At 41.9% G+C, this 25050-nt stretch overlaps 1 protein-coding gene across 2 annotated transcripts; it reads right to left on the reverse strand.

The window, feature by feature from the left end:
- Nucleotides 1-7459: 7459 nt before the first annotated feature.
- hmg20a (high mobility group 20A) lies at nucleotides 7460-24098 on the reverse strand. Of its 2 annotated transcripts, none has more exons than XM_079500576.1 (9): nucleotides 23957-24098; nucleotides 17460-17542; nucleotides 17043-17255; nucleotides 16640-16772; nucleotides 15786-15823; nucleotides 12573-12648; nucleotides 11047-11262; nucleotides 10209-10341; nucleotides 7460-7674 (listed from the first exon to the last, which is right to left on the reverse strand). In XM_079500576.1, the coding sequence occupies exons 2-9, from the start codon at nucleotides 17523-17525 to the stop codon at nucleotides 7671-7673; spliced, it is 879 nt and encodes a 292-aa protein (XP_079356702.1). In that variant the 5' UTR covers nucleotides 17526-17542; nucleotides 23957-24098; the 3' UTR covers nucleotides 7460-7670. The 2 variants fall into 2 exon arrangements, with proteins under 2 accessions (XP_079356702.1, XP_079356703.1); XM_079500577.1 differs by having other exon boundaries at nucleotides 17460-17563.
- Nucleotides 24099-25050: the final 952 nt, after the last annotated feature.

Consider the following 25050-nt stretch of genomic DNA (forward strand, 5'->3'; position numbering starts at 1 on the left):
AAGAAAGGGACAGAACACTGAATGAAAGCTGTCATGAAATGAAACAAAAGCATACGCAAAAGAATGTCCCCAAAAGAAAGAATGAATCCTCTCACTTCTGCTAAACAGTCTTGATTGAAATATGTATTAACAGTTTGCAGAATTACAGTACATTTCAAGCACAAACTCAATACAAAGACTGTTAACTGTGAGTGGACGACCCAATTAAGCATTACACTTGTTTACAAGAGGGTCCACCTTGTTCAATTCATCAAAAAACGCGCACACGGACACACTCAAACCCCCACAAATCAATAAAATAGACGAGGGGAAAAAAACATCACTCACGATCAAGTAGCCTATTATTAATCACCAAAATATATTACATAATTCGATATCACAAATTCTGCCTGTTAATTTAACACATCACTGAAGCTGTAGTGTAAAAATAACTAGGCTGTATAAAAACAGCTGAGCGGAGTTGAGTTGAGGATTAATAAACGTGTGATAAAACGCTTTTTTGTGCTGGGAATAATAGACTCAATAAAGTTAACACACCACCCACTCAAACGCAAATAAAAATCACATTTTGTAATGTAACACAATTAACAAATAACAGACATATGACTAGATTTATTTTACAAAGTAGAAGTCAAGAACACAACACAAACATCAAAAAGTCTGTTTTATTGCGCCTTTGTTGGGTATGTTGGGTAAGGCACTGTAGTCTGTCCGGCAGCCCGGGGTGTGGAGTGGGAATTTTGGTATAGTATTTTTTATTGGCCTAAAATATTGTCTATATACATACATTCATGAATCCACTTGCTGACCGGCTGTCGGTATTGAGCAATTTGTTTTATTGGGGTTTATATGTGACCATACCGTTAACATCCTATATAAGGCAAAAATGTCAACTTATGTGACATCTCAAACTTGGGGGTTTTCATGATTGTGAATGTGAATCCATTCCAAGCATTGCACAAAAAACACTAAAAACGGCAATAGCCACTTGACCAAATGTGCCCAAAATGTGCTGACCTCATCACATTTGTCATTACGGCAATGGCCGTTTTTAGGCAAAGGAGTGTTTTTTGTGCAAAACTAATGCTTGGAATGGATTCAGAATAATGAAAAAACCCTAGTTTGGCATGTCACATGCTACTTAAAGCATAATGAAAGTTTGACATTTTTGCCTGCCATAGGATGCTAATGGTAGGGATAAACCCCTAGGCCTATTAAAAAAAATGCTCAATGCTGACAAGCCGGCCAGCAAGTGGATTCATGAATGTATGACAATATTTTAGGCCAATAAAAAAGACTATAATACCAAATGTCCCACTTTAAACAAAAGAAGCCTGTTGACTGCTGGACTACTGTATTGTTTTTGTAGTGTTAACAGCGGTAGAATAACGGCGAGCGACACATGAATTTGGCTATCGCCTAATCACCCACTATCGCCGGACGATGTCGCCCAGTAGGCCTATCTGGATCTGACGTTCCTCCGCCTTTTCAACCATCGCCTGTTCGCCTGCTATCGTATAGTTGCCAGGTCCCATTGACAAATAATGCACTTCGGGAAAATTTGTCTGGCTGTCGCCCGCTGTTAAAACGCACTGTGAGGGCGAGAAGCGAAGGGCGAGGTCGCGTGCACGCATCCGCCTGGGTGACAGCAGAATGCTGGGCGAGCGCTGGCGCTTTGACATGGGGGGTCAGATCAACATATGGAATGAATTCTGTACTATGGCCATATATGGAGCGTGTCTTGAGTGTGCAGGGTTTGATGATGTCAGATCAACATATGGAATGTCAGAACAGTTTACAGGGTTTGATGATCAACATATGGAATGAATTCTGTATTGGCCATATATGGAGCGTGTCACGAGGCGTGACGGACTGACAGGTTTTGCAGATAATAATTGTGACATACGGTTGCAATTATAATTATTTATACTGTACAATATTTCATAAATGCTTAGTTAGTTAACTAACTAACAAACTAATTTCATAGATGCACTATAGTTCATGCTACAAGTATGCATCATTTCTGTTCTGACTTTACTGTGAGATTACATATTAGATTGCATATCCAGCTCTCTGACTCTGAGGAAGGAATTCCCCCTCCTCTCCTCTCTCTCTCTCTTTCACCGCGCAAAATTGGGTCCAGTGGGAAGAGGAGAAAGAGTAGGGAGGAGAGCAGTTGACATGTCTGAATGACTCAAGTCATTTTAACACATTCCTAGCATTGTTTCCGGCTCGGCCCGGTCCTGGCACCAGTTCCAAGGTGGAGGTTTTTCCAGAGTTCAGACAGAGGGGGTGGGATCCTGGGTGGAAGGGATGACGGATCAAGGACAAACTCAATGGAGTGACTCGCTTTTCCCCATTTTCTCGCCTATAAGACTCTCTCACACTCGCACTTCTCCAGCTGAATAAATAAGACAGTTGGAGTGTGTGTGTGTGTGTGTGTGTATCCCTCCCAGCTTTACCTGTGGCATTAAGTGTAAAGATGGAGTCTAGTGTTTCCTGCGGTTTTTGGTTTTTATGTAGCCATAATGAGCATTGATCACTTAAATGTCCATCATCATCTGTCTTCACATTATACACTGAAAAGTGAAAACTTCTAAAACAAATTAAGAAATGGGGAAAATACATACAGTAGTAGGTATTTGTTTTGATTTGATTCATGATTATCAAGTGGGATGTTCTGGCTTCAGAACATCCCACTCCACTGACACATGCCTCCTCTATTCGAGCGACCACATCAAACATGAGGAGGATGCTGGCAAATACTGCGGCATGGTCATGCTGGACCTCCAAAAGGCTTTTGACACCGTGAACCACTCCATACTGGTTAACCAGCTAAAAGCAATTGGTTTTGATATAGCACATCAGTGAGCTGGATGCAATCCTACCTGGAGGGGAAAGAACAGATGGTGGAGGTGTATGAGCCACCGCCGCCCACACACCACATCCAAACAGTACAATCACCAGACGATGTTGACAAGAATTCAATCTGTCCAAATATTTTTCCACCAGGGAATAAAGGCAGACAAAAACATAGGTTGTCTTTTGGCCAAAAACAGACATATGCACGAACATGCGCTCACACACAAAATGATGTGCACATTGCACACAAACATGCAATGTATATTCTGTTGGCATGCATTGCTGCTTCTAATTTCTCATGGTCTGTAGAGATCACACAAACACAGGATGTAATTTGACTTGTACAATAGATTCACAAAGAATGTGCGCGCACACACACACTCTCTCACACACACACACACACACACACACACACACACACACACACACACACACACACACACACACACACACACACACACACACACACACACACACACACACACACACACACAAAAATGATCAGTTACTGAGACACTTATGAAGTGATGATGAATAGACTGTCAGGATGATGAGTGGAAGAGAATTACACCGTTTCACATGAATAATGAAACACGACTCCAGTGTTTAGGAAGTAAGGATAGCTGACAGGGCCAAAAGAAAACAAAATAAACCTTCGCAGGAAGTGTTTCGTGCAGCAGTTGTGCGCTGCACCATGTGCTTTATCATGTATAAAAGCCAAAGGTGACTCAACTCGAACCTGTATTAAAGGATTTTTTTTTTTAATTAGAACGGTTAGCTTCTGAAATGTGCTTTTAATCTCTTTGGATTTTACCATTATATTTCTTTCTTTTCTTCTTTCTTCTTGCAAACAGTAGCCACCTAGTATGTGGGATAAATAGTTGCTGGATTGTTTGTTTCCTAGTTTGAAAACATACCAGACATTATCTGGTGATTAAACTTGTAGACTTTGTTCAACTCTGTTGAGTTTGTTTTTTCATCCATTCCAACGTGTGGGAGAAAACAAACACTGTATATAAAATGGCCCAGATGGAAACTTGGAAAGTGAGAGAGAGAGAGAGAGGGGGGGGGGGGGGGGAGGGCAATAGGCCTATATAGAGATGGGAAACAGATAAAAGGTGGAGGACACAGAGAGTGAGATGGAGAAAAACAGGAGGGTAGAACGGAGGGTGGCCAGCTCAGCATGTGAAGGCTGACTCATTGTCCCTCCCTGAGTCACTCCATCCTTTTCTCCATCCAACCACCCCTCCTCCCTCTCACCTTTCCTTCCACCTAGCCACCCCTCCCTTCCCTCCATTGGTCTTAATGCCCACTCTCCAACTCTGTTCCTTCATCCCTCTCTCCGTGTCCAGCCCCCCCATCCACCCTTTACTTGTTACAATCTCCTCCCTTCCTGCCTCTTTCGCTTCGCTCTACATCCATCACATACTCTGTGCCTTTTCCCCATCCTTCACTGGCATGCTCCTTCTTGCCACCTTTGTTCATTTTCTTTCCACATCCCCCTCACTCCATCTTTCTATCTCTCCCTGTTGCAGTCTGTCCTACTCCTGCTGTCAAAACAAGCTGGCCATCAATGTAAAAATCACACCCGTGTGAACTGAGTGGTGTAAGGTTTTATATAGCATGATCAGCTGTGGTCTGACGTAATGTCTGACGTTAAAGATCTTTGGCTAGGTAGACTCGTCTTCTGATGTGATGATTTGTGACCATGAAGTTGATTCAGCTGGAGTTTTTGTGGTTTACACCACTCAAAAATGGCAATGTGTGTGAATAGTCCTCCACAGTGAAATAACACGGATTGGCAATTCCACACTACATACACTACTAGAAAACCCCAAAATCAATATTACACTACTAGTGTTTTGACTGCGATGGAGGCATGGCTTTCACCCCATTATCTCAGTTGGGGAAATCAAACTTTGAGCTAAAAATAAATTAGTAAATTATCACAAAATTAAAGATTTTGTGATGTCCACATACTCAAAACAGGGGGGGGGGGATATGACGTAATGAGGCACATTATGACGTAAGTTTTCACTTCATTGTCAATGGCGTTTACAAAACAAACATTGAACTAAAGACAAACATTAAACCTGTGTATAGGAGGGGGGCTGGCGCCGCTCAAAAATACATTTTCATAAACTGGAACTAAATAAAAACTAGAAAAGGAAAAGAAAAATTATAACTGAAATGTGTGTGGGTGGGTGGTTTACATAACTACCTAAAACTAACTGAAATGGACAAAAGTTTATTTATAAGCTCAATCGGCAACTTAATATATATATTTTTTTGAATGCTATCTTTTTAAACTAAGCGTTTTCACAGAAATAAAAAACGAAATAAACTGAATTAGAAAAAAACAAATAGGTTAAAAACAAACTAAAACGTATACTATAATGAAAAATCCCAAACTATTATAACCTTGCTAGTTGCTCCACATGTGTGGGCTGTTGTGGATAGGAAGTCACAGCTGGGGAAGAGGAAATGGGCAACAGCAGCAGAGGAAATAGGAAAATGGGGGGGGGGGGGGGGTCTCTAATATCAGAGCTCAAAACTTAATAACATATTAGTAGTCTAAGCAATAACTTCCCCCATTACATTTCATGCCAATCCTACATCTTGCAATAGTAGTGGTAATGGCAAACATAGTTAGACTGGAGGTAGTGGCCTACTCACTGGAAGAGCTTGCCCCTTTATATTCGATCTGCCCCATCTATTAATGTTTTTAAGTCTCACCTTAAGACTCATCTTTTCTCCCTGGCTTTCAATCCCTCTTGAGTCCATTTTTAAAACGTGCTTTATAAATAAAGTTTGATTTGACTCACTGTTTCTACTCTGTATATAATGTATATTTCAGTGTAGGCTACTGGCTCCCCATTAACTGTCCCACAGAACAAGTCATTTCTCTCCCCACATTCCAACAATGGTGTGACCACAAGCATCTCAATCAATTCAACCTCTACCAATCTGTTTGACTCTAAGCCACAGTCATAAAGCCAGCAGCTCGGAGCTTTAGACACCACAATGCCAAGCAGCGATAATGTGGGAATTAAGCAAATGGCAGCTTTGAAACCAGAGGGTTTGTGGAGAAACTGTGTGACATGCTGTGAAACAATACTACAGGGTGAGTTTCCTCTGCCAATAACTTTTTTTTTGAGTGGTGCAAACCACTCCAACAACTGGCTTTGTTAGTACCCGTGTGTGTGTGTTTGTGTACCTGTCCCTCAAAAGAATGAGCATGGTTACTATGGTCACTGACATTACGTTATCATTGTGAAATTTTGTCGCATTGCAAAATGGGTGAGATTTGTCTGTTATACAGAAGGCATTGGGATGTTTAACAACAAAAAAGTACGGTCTGCTATCTTTTCATTGAAACTTTGCAAGTTACATCATCATTCTGTCACATTTAAGAAAAATAGTAAATACACATTTATTTGAAAATGATGAAATCTTACCTTTATTTTGGCCAATGCATATACTTCATCCTTTCGGACTTTCTATTCCGAGTTCACATCAAGCTTATCTGCAGATCTGTTTCTAACCAATACACCTTTCAATCATAGAAATAAACACATCACAAAGTGGACGTTTATACAGGAGGCCTTCTATAAAGTACAGTCTAAATGTGTTTATTGAAAAGACAAACAATTACATTTTCCCACATTAGAAAAAGACGAGCACAACAGAGCTTAACAATGGTAAAAAAAAAGGGGGGAAAAAAAGAAAGAAAAGGTTTTGGGAAATAGACACAAATCCCTATGATCTTTTCTTACACTAACCCATACTGGATATGTGCCATACAGGGAAAATATGGTAGTGGAAATATTTGACATAAAAGAATGGTAACAAACATTTTAACATGCCATACAAAATAAATCCCAGAAGAACAGGCGCCGGAACACGTTCACACAAGTAGGGAAGTAGTGAATAACATATATATTCACATCATTAACTTTCCCAAGGCTGACATTTCTTTTAATATATAAAAAAACGATCTACTACAGCTATATTAATGTTAACAGATGGGGAAACCAAAACAAAAAACATAAAAAGTAATATAAAAAATAAATACAAATTACAAATAATACTTTTACAGTGGCCTTCTCCTAGTGTTATTACCCTGTGTAATGAATAATGATCTATATAAATATAATGTTCGGACGGAGGTGGAGGAATATAGCCTTAGCGTGTACTCAATAGTAATAGTAAATATTCAGAAGAATCTAGCATAATTAGAATGTACTTATATGTTCTTTTGCTTGTAAGACAATAGGCCTATCTCACAGCATTTCCCCGCCCCCTTTCCACACCCCCTTTTGGAGCTAGTGCTTTGCGGTCCATAGGCTTCCATGTTAAAAGAGGTATTTTCACAAGCCACAAACTACCGTTTTGTAAAGGTAAGGTTTATTCTACTTATTTGAGTTGTTATACCATTGTGTTTCCTTCATATTATTATCGGTCTTTGACATTCTAACATTAGGAAATGTACTTAGATTCTCCAGAGAAAAAAAGTGTAAATGCCTAATGTTAAATGACACCACTATCTACCGGAAGTGGGCGTGGAAAGGGGGCGGTGAGATAGGCCTATTTGCAGTGTTTGAATGTTTGATACACGTACATTGGGTTATTCACCTCTGAATGAACTTTGCTCTAACAATAACGTAAATACACTAGAACAAGGCCACTATTAAAGTGTCACCAAAATCTATCTTCACGTGACATCTTGACAGACAGGAGTACTCGAGTGATAGAAGCATCAGTCTGGAGACACGGTTTTGACTTCGAATGTCAGTCCACCCATCCAATTATCTGAAAAAGACAACAGAAGACAACATTATGGTTTTAAATGCACCATCATTGCAAAGAAAATATCCGCACATCCACGTCGTTCAGATGCAGGTGCGTTGTGACAGTGACTGACAAATGAAACATTTCCGAACAAACATCCTGCACTCTGCTCTTACTCAGCAGCATCAGCTCTACTCAAATTGGCATGTTTCGGTTCCTCCAAAACCCCAAGAGTGTCTAGTCTGCTCTCGAATGCACCATATTTAAAACAAAACGACCCAACCCTTACAAGGTTTTTAAAACCATGGGTTTTTATTTATTTTATATATCCTTTATTTACCCAGGGAAGTAGCTGAGCACAGGTGCTCATTTTCAGCAACGCCCTGCACATAGAAACACACAGACAGACACACACACGCACACATTAAAACCTGGGAGCTGACCAGTACAACCACAGTCTTATACTGTTGGCCACTAAGCAGCTCCAGGGGGAGCAGTTGGGGGGTTCAGTGCCTTGCTCAAGGGCACTTCAGCAGTGTTGTTTGAGTGATGACAATCACTTCCCCACCCAGATTTTTCCTGACCGTCCGGGGAATCGAACCGGCAACCTTTCGGCAACAAGGGCGCTCCTCTAACCCTTAGGCCACCGTTGCCTGGGTTTAATGAAGCTCAACTCTCACTACCAAGATAATCTGGGTAGAGTCGGGGTCAGGGACCCACAGGGAGAGGCTGGTCTGAACCACTCCTGTAGTGAGAGGGGATTATAATTATGAATCTGGACCATTATGTCGCTACTGGCCAAGTGGGACGGCGGATGTGGCACAACCGAGGGACATAAGAGACAAGTGAATGAGCGACAGGTCGAAAGTTCTAAACAACTTGGCATGGTGGTGGTTGGGCAGCTAAAACATGTCCAGTGAATGAGCGACAGGTCTAAAGTTCTAAACAACTTGGCATGGTGGTGGTTGGGCAGCTAAAACATATCCATATGTGGCAAGAACCCGACTTTCTATACGACGTGTCGTGTCAGACATGACAATTCTTCCGTTACCACAGCTTCCTTCCGCCTGTGATCACGTGAGATGACATCACTTCAGTGAGGGGCTGCACTGCTCAGCCAAGCACGATTAATCGTACAAAAAGTCTGTAGAGAATATTGTTATTAGCTTTGTTTGTCTAAACAAATAGCCTTGACAACCAAAGTGCGGATCTTCAATTCCAACGTCAAATCCATACTTCTCTATGGTTCAGAGACGTGGAGGATGACTAAGAGGACATTGCAAAGGATCCAGACATTTATTAACAGCTGTCTGAAGCGCATTTTCAAGATCTGGTGGCCAGAAGTGAAGAACTCTGGAGGAAAGGGAGCCAGGAGCCAGTGGAGAAACAGATCCTAAGGAGAAAGTGGGGATGGATTGGCCACACCCTGAGGAAACCGGCAGCTAGTACAACGCGCCAGGCACTGACTTGGAACCCCCAGGGGAAGCGGAAGAGAGGGCGGCCTAAAAACACCTGGAGGCGGGACACTGAGGCAGAGCTGAAGAGACAGGGAATCACCTGGGGAGAGGCGGAAAGGACAGCCCAAAACCGCGTTGGCTGGAGAAGAGTCGTTGATGGCCTATGCTCCACTGGGAGCGACGGGCCTAAGTAAAAAGTAAGTTTGTGATGCAACCCGACGTCAAACTTGGTTAGCTTTTTTAAACTCCTGTAGGCCCAGCTTCAGAGAGGAGTTACCTATACCGACGTCTGCCCAGGACGCAAGTTCCATTGCTTTATAGCGGTAATTGTTTGATACACTACAGTCTGAGCGCGTCTGTTGTGCAACTTTCGAAACCACTTCTGGTTGGTGCGTCATCAAAAGTGTTCCCCCTCCATTTTAGCGGACGGGAGGAAAAATCTTCTAACGCTGATACGCGGTCCCGTCGCTGGTCGCGGTAGAAGAAGTCATGCCTCGGGTGGTCGGCGATCCACGTGCGAATGTTTCGGTTAGATTCTATGCTGTCTGTACAACAAGATGGAGTCACTGTGTCACCTTGAAAATGGCTCTGAAGCTGCAAATAGCTGGGCACACCAATTTACTGGTTCCAACTGACCTTAGGCAGTTAAAAGTGTTAAAGGAGCATTCAGTGATTTGGGTGATTTGGGGAAAAAAACAGTCCACCCGGTAACAAGATGTGCACATGCACACGCTCTACAGTGGGGGAAGTACAACAGACCAACAGCACGTGCACCAAGGCCCGCCCCACTCGATCATGATTGGAGGAAGCCCCTCTCATCCTGATTGGATGAAGGCTTTGCCACCCAAAGCCCAAATCGAAACTAGGCTTTTTTGACCCCAGGGGCTCACTGGGGACAGGGAGGAACTCCTTATATGGTCAGCACACTTTATAGTAGGGCGGATTATCCAAAAAATAAGAAAAAATAAGTGTTATTTGAATTAAGTGAAATCACTGAATATACCTTTAATGTTCTAACAGGGCAAATAGCTATATATGGGTGTTCCGATGCAGTTCCTCATCCTGCCCATAGGGGGCACTGGTTGTTTGTTGTGTTACCTGTCCAGGCGATTGACCACGTCTCTCACAGTGTTGATGAGGTTGTCATGTTCCTGTGGGCTACTGATGATGATGGTGTGAAGCTTCTTCATGTACGAGTCGATGGTTTCCAATGAGGGCGTCTCCCCGCTGCCTGTAGGACCACCGCCAGCACAGAGCAATACCTTATTACACTACACTTTGCATACATCATGCTCAAGGTGCTTTATGATATTTTGAAATTACAGTACAAAACATAGAAAATTACCACTGACCACTTAATGAAAACGGACTGTTTTATTAATAAAATAATCGTATTAGTTAAACATAATTTTAAACATTTATTATTTACATTATTATTTCTTTTTTAAATATGCGTGCAGACTCTTGGGTAAAAGACAAAGCCATTGGCTGCAGCCATGTTATCCCAAACTACATAGAGCTGCTTTAATTCACCGTCATTTTATAGTGTAAATGCACGACGACATGGATTAATCAAATAATCTGAAAAACAACCGATTATAAGAATACAGCCTTATTTCTTTTCCCTTTTTACCTCCTTTATGATGAATTCCTGTTCTGTTCTTTGACTATATAGAAGTGTCTATTTGTACGTCTCTAAATGTTTTGATGAATTGAACATGGTGGACCCTCTTGTAAACAAGTGTAATGCTTAATTGGGTCGTCCACTCACAGTTAACAGTCTTTGTATTGAGTTTGTGCTTGAAATGTACTGTAATTCTGCAAACTGTTAATAAATATTTCAATCAATCAATCAAAAGGGCGGTAAAGAAGACGTGGCCTTTAGTGACCCTTCCTCTCCCCTGGGGTGTAACTGTAAATGGCCGTGCTTCCTCACCAGGTAGTTGGACAGAGGAGAAGCTGGAGGTCAGGGCTTGTCGGAGGGTCTCCAGGTGCTGCTGCAGGAGGCCGTTCCTGCCTCTCTCCTGCAGCACGTCTCCCTCCAGACGCTCCACGGCTCCCCTCATGCTCTCCACGTGTTTCTGCAGCGCCGCGTTCCTCTCCTCGTACTCCATGTTGGTCTTACGCAGCTGCCGCATCTCTGCCTCGCGCGCTGCACATGGACCACAAGACACGCATTGGAATGTGTACATATTAACAAACACAGGAACTTCCCAGACATGCATGTGTTTAAGCCACACTCATGTAATCGCGTCACGCGCAGACACAGACATTTTACTATTTCTATAATATGTAGCACAAGTCATTCTTAATAGGGGAGTTCCACAGTAGCGTTTTTTTTTTACTGAATTCTGATGATGTATGTTTTAACCACTGTTAATCAAATATTTTATTGGGCGCAATGGCTTTAAGAAGGTAGGTGGGGTGGCCTGGGCCGGCTGAGCGGTCCAGGCACCTAGGTTGGTAATCCAGCCTGACAGCGTGTCGTGGGTTCGAGTCCCAATCCCGACGATCTTTGCTGCGTGTAGAAGGTAGGTGGGGTCAAACCGGTGAAACGACAGAGTGACAACTTTCTGTGGAGTTGTGGCACAGTCAGTAGCGCTGCTGCCTCACAGCTAGAAGGTCTTGGGTTCGATTCCCGCTGGGGACGCTGTGGGCGTGTTCTCTCCTCCGCGTAATCAGTGCCCGGCCCCATACCCTAGGTGGGGTTGGCAAAGGGCCTTTCTTCGTGGAGTTTGCATGTTCTCCCGTGTCCCCTAGCCTAGGGTAGGTACCCTCACAAAAAACATGCTGTAATCCTGGTCTCTAAACTGCCCCCCCCTGGCCAGCCGGGCGCCTGATGGAGGGGAAAGGAACAACGTGGAATAACGTGTTCCTTCCACGTCCAACCGGGGAAAGGTGAAAAGAAGCGGCTTGAACACTCATGCATTGAAGGAAGCATGATGCCAGTCCGTTGCTCTCCCCAGGTTGGCGGAGGGAGTGTAGAGCCCAGGATTACATTCCATAATTGACACCGGGTGAAAAAAAGTGGATTAAAAAATCGTTGGATAAAAAATAAAAATAAAAAAATAAAAAAATAAAAAGATTTAAGAACAGATTTAGCGTTTCAGGAGCGCTCAGCCTCAGCATGGAGGTTTTTTCCACCAGTACGTCCAGAGATCAATGGATATATTGTCATCATATTACGGTAAGAGAACGGCTGGTCCAGAACTCCCCTTAAAACATAAATAATTCAAACGTATTCATTGTTTTACGGCATGAATGCATCTGTAGACCGACCACACACACACACACACACACACACACACACACACACACACACACACACACACACACACACACACACACACACACACACACACACACACACACACACACACACACACACACACACACACACACACACACACACACACACACACACACACACACACACACACACACTATTGTAACACTCTGTACCTTTGCTGTGGTTGAGAAACTCCTCAGTGAAGATAGGAATGTCAAATACGGATCTGTCTTTACCCTCCATGTCCTTCTGATGACAGAAAGAGAGACCGTTACTTTATTCCGTTGTGGTTTTAGATTCATGCAAAAAAAAAAAAAACAAGTCTGTGTTGAACAAAAGCCAGACTTTTTTCCACATTTCCACAGAATTCCACATCTTATACGTGAATTATGAAGCAAAGCCATCGTGTCATATTTTTGAGTGGTGGCACACCGTCTCCTATGCCCAGCAATGTGTGTCGGTTTGTCCGTCTGTCCGCCTGAGTAGGACCTTTGACCCCTGTCTGAGTAGGACCTATTGACCCTGCAGTTACTTACAGTTAACTGACGGATTGTTGGTATTGCTCCTCGCTTCAAACGCCTGCTTACTGCGAAACCAGCCATATGCATCCCCAAGTTTTCATAAGAATCCATCGTAAAGTGATTTTGACACACAAAAAGACTTGGCTTGATCACTGAAGGAACGCTGCCGTTAAAAATAAAATGAAGCCACTCCGCTTTTATGTCCTCTTGAGCCGTAACTGTATGAGTAGTATTGCTTTGGTTGATGCAGTCTACAACTGCACATTTATGGGACCTTACAGATGATTTACCCTTAGCTTTAGACATGATATCATTTAGTCGCCAAAACCAGTAATGGTGGCGGTTGTCAACAAACTTTTTCTCTGGAGGATATGCAAATGTAGAACTGAAGAGGGGGAGGAGAACTGCAGAGAGGAAGGAATTATGCAAAGTAGGGCGGCAGGGCTGACGTCAGCCGTACGACCAAATCAGATGAACTGTTTTTACATAGAATTTACATAAAATCCCCTATAGGATGAGAAAGCCTGATTGTTCAAAAATGGGTCTTTGTGGGGATAGAAAATACAAAAAAAAAACACCAAAGAATTTTGCATCTCTGTTCTGCTACTGACTGCTGCAACAACTGAAGTTCCTCTCGGGACTCAGGAGGAGTAACTCAAGTTTGATCTGATATTTATTCCGATCTCATCTCCACTGCAATCTGCTTTCAGTGCTCTCTAAGAACACCCCTGTCCAGATTTCTCAACCTCTATAATAGTCACCTTCAGCTCTGCTGGAACACTGTCAGAGATTTACTGTTTTACAGCAGGAACTGCCTTAATTACACTACTTAACTTAATAGAACCCCATTATACACTCGGCACAGGCCAGAGGGCGTTGCATCAGACACACAAACACGGGGCAGAAAGCCCATTTAGTCGGCTTTAGAGATGCAACAATGACTTGTTAATGTGAAATGCCAGGGAAAGAGAGAGAGATGCAGAGAAAGAAACAAAGTCAGAGAGATTTGGGGATCTGGTGATAGCTAGGACACGGCTAGAATGCCGTGTTCCCCCTATTCTGGGGGGAACATTGAGTGCCCAACGAATCGCAACTGATGTGTTGTGACTTTGTAGATTTGTAGTGAAGATACTGTATTTGGTGTAGAGCAGTGGTTCTCTTTTACACTCTCAAGTTAAATTATTGTTAAACATCTGCATTACGTAAGTAAGTCTACACAATTAGAGAATATAGAGCGTCGCAGTCCCGCCCCCTACCAGGGCCCAGGAAATGATTCTCTGTTCATTTTCCTCATAAACATTTCAAAAAGTATTTATTTAAAGACCTTTTAAGCTTCATACAAAGCCAACTCTTGTCGTGACAAATCATGACAACAAACAAACACAACTTTTTGGGCCGAACAAATAATTAGAAAGAAGAAAAAAACGGCAGGTTACAACACTTTTTTTGTTGTTTTTCTTCTTTGTAATTATTTGTTTGGTCCAAAATATTGTGTTTGTTGTCATGAGTTGTCACAACTCGAGTTGGCTTTGTCCGCGGCGTAACAGTCTTTAAATAAATACTTTTTGAAATGTCTATGGGGAAAATGCATTGGGAATTATTTCCTGGGCCTGGCGTCGTCATGAAAGGGGGCAGGACTGCGACGCTCTATAGAAGAACTGTTATCTTAGTACATTTTTGTCCGTTATCTCTCCTATGGTACCACCGTACCAGCATTATGGAAAGGTGGACATATTCTTCAGTTTTAACATCATTTTAGCATGGCATTCCAAAGTCACAGACCCACCCCACGCAGACCATAATAGACTCAGCTCTACTAGCACTCACATTTCTTATACTGTCCAAGTCTAATGGTCAAATGTATTGATACTTTAGTACAGGGGTTTTCAACAGGTGGTCCTTGGAAGTATTGCATGTGGTCCCTGACCATTCATTTAGTAATGTAGGATCTGTTGATTTTTAATAATGTCATTCCTCTAGTTGAGAAACAGTGAACTGAATGACCCGGTGACCTATAATGACCGTCCATGTAGTAATTTTACTGACAAATTGGAGGTCAAGAAATTCAACAGAAAAAGGGAGTAAGAATCTCAAGAGGGGGAAGTGCAGCGGATTGTCTGGTTGAGTCATTATTATTAGGAAATTATTAGTAGTCAGTGGACCATTGGTTGAGAAACAGTGGGATGTAATGTATACACATGGGATGCATAGCTAGTGTTACAAAAGCATTATCTTAGCCCATATCCCCGCTCAACGCAACAGTGGTCCCCAGGTTGACTCTAACGCCAGGGCTCCACCGGACGTGTTGCGTCTCCGTCGCGTGCGTCAAAAAACGCACCGGTTCAATTTTAATCGTTTACCCGCCAGGAACATAGGAATATTAACACGTAGAATCTTGTAGCCTGCCACAAACGGAAAAGCCGTTTTAACAGCGATGTATTCATTAATGCATGTTTTAATACGATCGTATCGAAATCTACCGTCCGTTAGCTTTGTTATGCTTCTGACACAATGGGCGCGGCCATTTTGAAAATGCGCGCGCATCCACTAACATTGCCGGCTCTGTTTTCAGACGGCTTTATCTCACAGAAGCGACATTGCAGAGGACGCTTTGTCCCAGACAAGCGTTTTCAACGGCCTGTAGCAGGCGCTGTGATACTCGCGGTCCACTTTTTCCTAATTATAGCAATATGTTGGGAAAATGTCACAATATAATGTTTTTGTCAATATCGTACTAGTCAAAGTCTCACACTGTCCAGTGGGATTGTACAGTACGTGAGAGCCAAAGAGCCAAGAAAAATTAAATACTACAAAAGAAGCGGGAAATTGTGATTGTGATTGGTTAGCGTGGTCTTAAGTGCTCACCTCGTGCAGCCCCTCGTTGGCTACCTGGTGCCCACCATCTGGAGAGGAAGGAAGGCATAGAGACAGAAGAATGGAGTAAGTAATGACAGAGGAATATAGCGTGCACGCACACACACACCCAAGAGGAGCCTTTATCACATCTGTGTTTCAGATTTATATCAAGCTATTAAAAGTGTATCAAACTAAGAGCAGGTGTGTTATCATAGCATGGTCTGATGAGGTCTGATGGTGTAAGTAATGACAGAGGAATATAGCGTGCACGCACACGCACACACACACACACACACACCCAAGAGGAGGCCTTTATTACATCTGTGTTTCAGATTTATATCAAGCTATTAAAAGTGTATCAAACTAAGAGCAGGTGTGTTATCATAGCATGGTCTGATGAGCTCCAACGTAACTGAGACTCACCTGAAAGAAATAAACTACAGCTCTCGTATGAGCTGTAGTTTTTGCATACTGTGGGAACAGAATGACGTCTAGCCAGTGTGACTGCAACTTTTGGCATGTTAAATAAAATAGATTATTTTATCTCCAACATGAGGTACAATGCAATTGTTGGTGTGTCTCAGTGGATTGCAATCTATAGTGCATTAAAAAACTGATAATTTTAAGACCTCAGAGACTGAAATAAATTAAACTGTATTCATGACCTTTCAAGGCCTGGATTTGTCAACATAATCCAAATAATTTAAAGTGAGGCTGAACTGAAGTGAGGTTCAACGTCACTTCTATATACTCTTTCATACTGTCTATCAATAGCAGCTGGCGAGTGATACCCAATGACTGAACAGGAGATGGAATTTACAGTGTCAGTGAAGTGTCAAATGTATTCTTCTTGACCCACTCACCCCCTCTTTGTCTTTTTGCTTTCTGTTTCTCCTGAACCTTCCTGGTGAAATGCTTGTAGGCTTCAGTCTTTTGGTATTTCTCCAACTCTCTCATGTAGCGCTCCTTGTCTCTCTCAGCCTCGTCCAGGTAACGCTGCACAGCACAGAGAGAGAGGAGAAACGGAGGAGTCACCATGAGGGAAGAGGAGAAGAGGAGAGCATAGGAGAGGAGAAGAGGTGGGAACAGGAGGTGCAGGAGAGAAGAGGAAAGGTCAGAAAAGGAGGTAAAGGAGAGTGGGGAGAGTAGGTAAGGAAAGAAGAACAGGCAGGGAGAGGAGCGTAGAGGAGAGATCCCCCCCCCCCCCCCCCCCCACACACACACACACACACACACACACCTACACACACACACACACCTACCTACCTGTTTCTCATCGGCACCCAACTTGCTCCACTCGTTCCCCAGCATCCTGGTGATTTCTGGGAAGGGAACGTCGGGTCGTTCGGCTCTCAGCTGTTCTCTCCTGTCGTTCATGAAACGAACGTAGCCGGTCAGCGGAGCTTTGGGGGCATTGCTGTCTTTCACCGGCTTCTTCCTCTTCCTGTCTTTGGACCAGTTACCCCCCCGACGGGGCTTCTGGAGGGAAGGGGAACACATTTGGGAGTGTCAGGTAATGATCGCCTTTGAACAGACATTATTCCTAACTTTCCAAAAAACTGTTCTGTAGGTATTTTTCTGAATTAGCAATCAGCATTAGAAATGTTGTATTTTCTATTTTTACATTTAATCCAAATGTATTATGTAAGTATGACTGATATTGCCTTCTTTGGACCAGTTTACCTCCTCTCCATTACGCTGGCTGGTGTTGTCAGGGTTGGTCCCAGGAGACACAGACTGCTCCTCCATAACTCCTCAAGAGGACACTGGTTTGAGACAGGGTGACACTGGTTTGAGAGTAGACAGGACACTGGTTTGAGACAGGAGGACACTGGTTTGAGACAGGAGGACACTGGTTTGAGACAGGACACTGGTTTGAGACAGGAGGACATTGGTTTGAGACAGTACGACACTGGTTTGAGACAGGAGGACATTGGTTTGAGGCAGGATGACACTGGTTTGAGACAGGACGACACTGGTTTGAGACAGGAGGACACTGGTTTGAGACAGGACACTGGTTTGAGACAGGAGGACACTGGTTTGAGACAGGAGGACATTGGATTCCAGCTTGTAGACAACAGTTCTCAGCTATAATGCTTTGCATTTGTTTCTTTGCGGTTTTCACCGATACCCTTGTCCAATTAGGAACATAGAATAAGCTTATTCATCAACATTACAAAACCAAGGAGTGTTCAGTGGGTAAAGAGACGTTTTAGTTAAGCCAGTTAAGTGTTTGAGACATTAGGTTTCTCTGTATTCTGAACATGACATGAACATGAAGATTATGTAAACCACACCCAGTTACAGACAAACTGATTGACAGACATATAGACAGACTAGATAGAGATAGATTAATAAATAGACAGACACAGGTCAGTCAGAAAGAATTCGTAAGACGAACGCAGACGGACGGACAGACAGACAGGTAGATGACACAAGTAGGTCAGCCTATTGTTAGGCCAACAGTGGAGTTGCTGTTCAGTGTTTATTGCTTTGACGTTTGCTTCAGAGGAAATGACAGCGGAGTCAACACATATTCTGCTGAAAGACAACATCACACCGTGAGCACTTAGAGTATATATATATATACTCTAAGTGTTAAAGTGTTCCGACTGACTTTTGGCAGACACACATTCAAGGATTGCGAAAATATCCAAGAGCTTTAACTAGAATACATGATTACAATGTAATTGTAAACAATCGTTTTTTTTTCTTCTTTAGTCTTATTCATCTGCCGAAGGTTCATCCATCCAGCCATCTACTACCGCTTATGTAACCACCATCATCATCATCCCGGTCTGTCACTCCTTCGGTACTGTCCCAGACTTCCACACAACGTTACGGAGAAGTGTAATCCACAACACAATATTTGTTATGTCTCCATTTTGTCACGTTTTCCCTAAACTCTTAATGAGTACCAGTGATGTAAATAGGTTTTCAATGTAATTCGTCCTGGGACCCAGGGGTGGTCTTTTAGATGGGTCCCAGGGACATTTTATGAGTCCTACTTCAACGACCATCCCGGAGGTTGACATGATTGCGTCTCAATTTAGTGAGTCTATGGATGCAGGATGCAGACTATTTTCATCACTGTGACAGACACAATTCAACAATCTACCTTCAAGTGGTTTTATACATTTAAAAGGTTACTACAGGAGAAGAAGTGGTTTAAAAGTTTAGACTGTTTCAAAATACAATCACAAAATGTTTAAATGTTCATATCAGCCATTAAAATAGATTCCATCATGGAAGCTGGCACTCGATCGTGCTACCCTTCCCTACAAAGCAGAAAGGCCTCTCCTCTCCTCTCCGGCCAGCTCTGGCCCTCAGCCCTCTCTTGGCCAGACAGCATTTCCTGTGATAGAATAGAATCTCACACTGCAGCCCAGTTCGTTATTGAGCCAGCTGAAGGAAAAAGGGAAGAGAGAGAGAGAGAGAGAGAAAGACCTCTCATTCTTTTCTAACCTCCCTCACAAGTGCTTATCTCCAGGGAGTTCATAGCCCTGGCTTTCAGCGGCAGGAAGTACCACTGTGGAGCTGGGAGGAATTACCCTCCATAATCACAGAGGAGGGAGCAGAGTTCCAGTGAGAACTAACTACGTGCTCTTGTTCCCTGAGACAGATGGTCCTGGTGGTCAGTATCTGACCTGGAAGAGACTTCATGCGCAGACCATGACCATGAGTGAGATGTTCAGGTCTAAACATCCAAATCAGATTAATTTTCACTCAGTCAGATTAATTTTCACTGACTGAGAGAAAACGCTAATGTTACTGCTGCTGGATTAGTTACATTTTCGCTAGAAACTAGCGTCGTAAACGATACAGAGACACCTCCCCGACAATTTTGCCAAGACAGTTTGTTATTCTCCATAGAGAAATGACTTCCGTGAACCAGGGGATGAGCGAGTGACGTCAGGACTTCGCCGCTCTATATGACAAGGAGCAAAGGCCGTCAGGATCAGGACTTGAACCCACGACACGGCGGCAATGTAGCCAAGGTGCCCGCACTGATAAGGCCAGCAGTCCGGGCCGAATAGGACAATATTTGAATGAACAATGAAAAGTCCAATGTCAAAATGAAATGATCAAATATATGCTTATTGTCTTATGCATCTCCGAAATGGAGTAAAAAGTAAAGTAGAGTAAGAGCCAGCCAAATCACTAAATCATCTATTTATTTTCCTTTAAACTGTGTTTTCAGTCCATCTGAAGACAGAGAAATAAGGACGTTTAGGAGAAACACAAAAATACAGAGAGTGACACATGCTATATGGATATCAGTCCATAAATATTATAAATGTGATAACACTGAATTAACATCTCCAGCTCTAACAATAACGTTTAAAGTAATAGGAGTCTGAAGCAGGATGACCCTAAAACATTTATAGCACTGAAATAGGGGATATCGTTGCATGATTTGCATCTGTAAAATAGTCCCATAAACACAAAAAGATTTCCTAATCCTCGCAGATGGAAATAACACATTTAACTTGGATCACATATTGGACAGAAACCTCATATATCCATATTATTGCAACATTTTATGTTTCTTCGTAAATTATCGACCTACTAAATTATCATCCTACTTTTGCACAAAAGTTTCAAAATAGCCGATCTACAAACTCACGACGTGACGCATTGCGAAATTGAACATCTGCTGTTTTTGAAAAAGTGTCGTTAACCCATTTTGAGCGGGAACCCCTTTTGGTGTTTTAAACATTGTTAAAATTTAGCTATTGAAAAATAGCAGATCTACAAGCTCATAGCGTGCCACCGAGTGGCGCGCTACAAGCTTGTAGGTCTGCTATTTTTGAAAAATCGTGAAAATATTTATTTCAGAAAGCTGGAGGATTTACAAGAATTTTTTAACTTTTTGAGGTCAGGTCAAAATGGGATAATGGCCCAACAGCCAACAACAACCGGATCCGTCCGTCTCAGTACATTGCACTGAAGTCCCCCAGTCCCCCCAGTATAAAATTACAGATTGCCGCCGGAGATGAGCTCTGAAAACAGGAAGTGCATGAGTGTGTCTCTCTTGACTCCTTGACCTCTGTGTACCAGCTGAACTGACCACATGGGAAGCATGCCGAGTTGCCAGGTTTTGCGAGAGGAACAACAACAAGAAACCAGGTCTATGAAAACAAGCCCAAAAGAAGCGAATAGGCGACATGAGCCCTTTAAAGCTAGTTGAAAATAGACAATCTAACATCATACAAGCTCACAATGTGTTGCAATCTGCTATTTTCTAAAATATCTTGAAAGAAAATGTGAAAAATGTGGAATATTTTTTTTAAACATTTCACAACACAAGTATCTTGTATGGCACTATGGGGGGGGGGGTCCCTGGCATAAACTATTTTCAGATGAGGTCTGCAGACAAATAGGCCTAGGCCCTAGGCATTCATTTTGGGATCCTTGATGTGAAATAGTTTGAGAACCACTGGTTTAAACTTTAAACATTATCAACCTTACACACAAGCCCAAAATAAGCAACCGTGCACTTCCAATATTTACAACAAACCCAAAGTCGCTTAAAATAAGTGGACATGACAACCTAACCCTGGAGGTAAGCTTCAGTGTCCTGTATGTCACTGGGTTCTATTCTCATTGAGTTTCCAGTTAGTGTGCGTGGACACTGGACAGACCACAGAGGAATAACGCTGCCCTGTCTTCCTGTTATGAGAATGCATCATGTGTCTTTTTTGTTATACAACCACAATGAAGCCAAAGGCAAAATTTACACAGTAGTCAAAAACAGTAACTATTCTATTCTGCTGATGATTTAGCTTTTAGCTATATATTTTTTTAATCCTCCCAATTAAGACTTTGTTCTATCATGGCATGAATAATGTAAATGGACAAGAGTTCTCCACACCAGCCCCCAAACAGAATTAAATTAAAATTCCATCTACAGAATGGAGGGAGAGGGATATGTCAGGGTTTGAAAAGCTATCAGCACAGTCACAAGTTAAAAATAGCATCAATTTAGCACGAACCAGCATGGAAATGAACTGATCAGTGATCACTGGACAGTTAATTTATGTGCTTATTAATCAACATCTGCCACACTAGACTAGAGCGAGCAAAGCAGGCAATGCCTAGATTGGGCAACAGTGCCCTCTTTAGGAATAATCCATGCGTTACAACTCATTACAACATCCAAAAAGGTAAGTTTGTTGCGTTATGAGGTAGGAGGACATTTCTTTGACAACTTTGTTGCTATGGCTACTATTGATTAATAACTTGGCAATTATTCTATTTATTACATTTGTTGATTAATCAACAAGTGCATTATTTATAAATATAATAATAATAATATTTTTTTCTATACCAACGGCACAAAAGGTGTCATGCAAAAACAGCAGATCGACTAGCTCACATTAACATGTAAAATCACGACACGTGAGCCTTGTGAATCATCTATTTTTGAAATGTTTTGAAACTTTCTGCTTATAATGGCATCATGCCTGAAGAAGAGATCAATTTCTATTTATGAATCAATTATATATCAATTATCGATCATTTTTAAACAAATTCAATTGATTATTTCAATTAGCTGTTAAAGCCAGTCCAGTCCACACCAATGCAACTATTTGCAACCATTCCCAAAGGCAGTTGCAAGGAGTTGCATTGATGGATTGGCCTTGAAACTTGCAAGGAGTTGTGACGATAGTTGCATTGGTTGTCCCTTGTTTGTCTGGCCACAGACAAGGGAGCCTATCGAAAAGGTACCTACCTACCGTGTACACCACTGGTTCTCAAAGTGGGTGCTGTAACGCAAGTCCAGGGGTGCCGCAGCATACTTTGTCTTTGATCATAATTTGAATTTATCAGGATCACTTTAGTTTGATTGATTGATTGATTGATCTTTAAAGTTGATTGATAAATAGAAATTGATCCCTTCTTTAGGCATGATGCCATTATAGGCAGAAAGTTTCAAAACATTTCACAAATAGATGATTCACAAGCTCACGTGTCGTGATTTGACATGTTAATGTGAGCTAGTCGATCTGCTATTTTCACTATTTTTGCATGACACCTTTTGTGCCGTTGGTATAGAAAAAAGTATATATTTATAAATAACCACTTGAACTCACAATACCCACTTTGAGCTAGTAGATCTGCTATTTTTAGTGAAAGTATGGCGTTATTTTCAATCTGTCGTAATGGAAACTAATATTCTCTCAAGTTTTCCCTGTGAGTCGTGACACATACTGTATCTTAAGGGGAAAGATTTACATATTTACGTACCATAAATATGAGATCAACGTATTCTATATGGTTCTATAAAGTATCAATGAAATTCATCATGATTCATTCGTTGATGAAAAAGTATTTACACCTGAGACAAAAAAGATTGAGAGCCTCTGCTGTGGCTGTACAGACAGACAAGGGCTGACAAGGTTAATGGGCAAGTAAGGAACTTAGGGAGGACATTAGACCTTATAGCTCAGAGACAACAGTAAACTTTACAAAGCCAACATACAGTACAGTACAGTACCAAGCACCATTCCATTGATACTGAGCCAGAGGAATTGTAGACACATGTTAATAACAATGGAGAGATAATTATAGGCCCTGAATGGCAGGGTTTAAATGAACTGGAGAGTGAGTAGACAGACACGCATGCATTGAAAGCACAAGCAGGGCTGTAAAGCACATAACAGCAGGGTGCCATGGCTAGTGCTACAGTAACAAGCTACCTATGACAGACTAAAATATGATAACGAGATTGACACCAAAAGTACAGTAACGTGTACACATTAACATGGATTGCAAATATTGAAATAATAAAATGTACTCAATTTATTCCCTTGAAACTCTCTCCCTCTCCCCCCCATCTCTCTCTATCTCTCCCCATTTATACTATAATTTTAATAGTACAAAACAATGAAATGTGTACAATCTTGGCTTGGCCGAAGCTAACGTTATTATGGCTAATTAATGTTAATTGAACATTCACTTCAGCTACAAATGGCGTTAATGAATGGACCAACAAATCAGCACCAGCTACAGCCATAATAAACAATAAGGGGTTAGCATTTCAACTAGCATCGGTATGCTAACAGCTATACACATTCACTGGCTGGCAGTGGAGAGCAATAATTATTTTCTGTTACAGTAGCAATGGTAAAATTTGACCAATTAAAAAATATAGATAAAAAAATGGCTTTTATTACCTGCGACGTTATGTTCTATTGCAACGTGTACAGTATGACTGAAGGCTAGCCTTTAGCACAACAATGCAATACCTGGCATCATCTCCGGTCACTATGCTAATCTCGCCGCTCGCGTGACCTCACGCGAGATCACAATAGCACATCCCAGAATTATTGTAGGCGTATTAGGGATGTGGCTTGAATATTCTCATATTTAGGTTTTGTGCTTGAATGAATGGGATCATTGGGATGGGACAGACTCAGACACACAGAGAGCTAAAAGGCTATTTATAGCACTATTTATTTATATGACTTTGGCTGGGTTTTTGTTTCTCATATAAATAGGACATAGTTAATTTAACATTTAGAATAAAGACACAAAGTCTAAAAGTAAAACATGAATATTGACCATTTCACCTGTTTAGATGCAAAAATGCCCGGATCAAGTTCTTCATTGCATTTTATTTCATATGACTGTGTAAATACTAGTAGTGCTGCTGAGTAGATTTTCCAGCTGCTAGCCCTGGTCCAGTGCGCTGACGCACTGGACCAGGGCTATCCAGCTGCTAGGAAGAAAGTATTATGTCTCAGGGTTGCAGAACCCCCCATTTGCAGAAGCATTTTGTTCTCTGGCAGGACAATGCTGCCATCTGCTGTTCTTTTTAAGTTCTGCAGTGTGTTTGTCAGCCAAGCAGGTAGGCTATAAATGTTTTCACCCGTCTCTCTTGTAGGAGGATATATCTCCATAGTTTTGCATGATAACATTTGGTGGAAAAGTTAATTCTGGGCCAACGAAGAACTGAGTAGGGGGTCATCACTCATCAATATGTCCCTACACAGAAATGTGTCCATGACCATCATACCATGGCATTAGGATGACTCTAGGCCTACTTGGTTGAGGTTCTTCTCATTCTCAATACAATCTCATTTTTCAACCCTCTAACTAAAATTACGAATGAAAAACACCTTAAATATTGTATTTTATAAATATTTCATATTTTACTCAAGGGGGACAACTGCCGCCGCAAGTTGATGATGTAATTTGCCCATGTGTGTTCCAGCAATATGGAATGTATGGAATGCATGTGCTAATAAAATGTATTTATATACATATT

This window comes from Electrona antarctica (assembly GCF_951216825.1).
Source record: "Electrona antarctica genome assembly, chromosome: 5".
NCBI lineage: Eukaryota > Metazoa > Chordata > Actinopteri > Myctophiformes > Myctophidae > Electrona > Electrona antarctica.

Coding starts and splice junctions, on each gene's coding strand:
- hmg20a (XM_079500576.1), bottom strand. CDS start 17,525: ATGGAGGAGCAGTCTGTGTCTCCTGGGACCAACCCTGACAACACCAGC. Junction 17,256..17,459: donor GCCAGCGTAATGGAGAGGAG/GTAAACTGGTCC, acceptor CCTTCCCTCCAG/AAGCCCCGTCGGGGGGGTAA. Junction 16,773..17,042: donor TGGGTGCCGATGAGAAACAG/GTAGGTAGGTGT, acceptor TGTGCTGTGCAG/CGTTACCTGGACGAGGCTGA.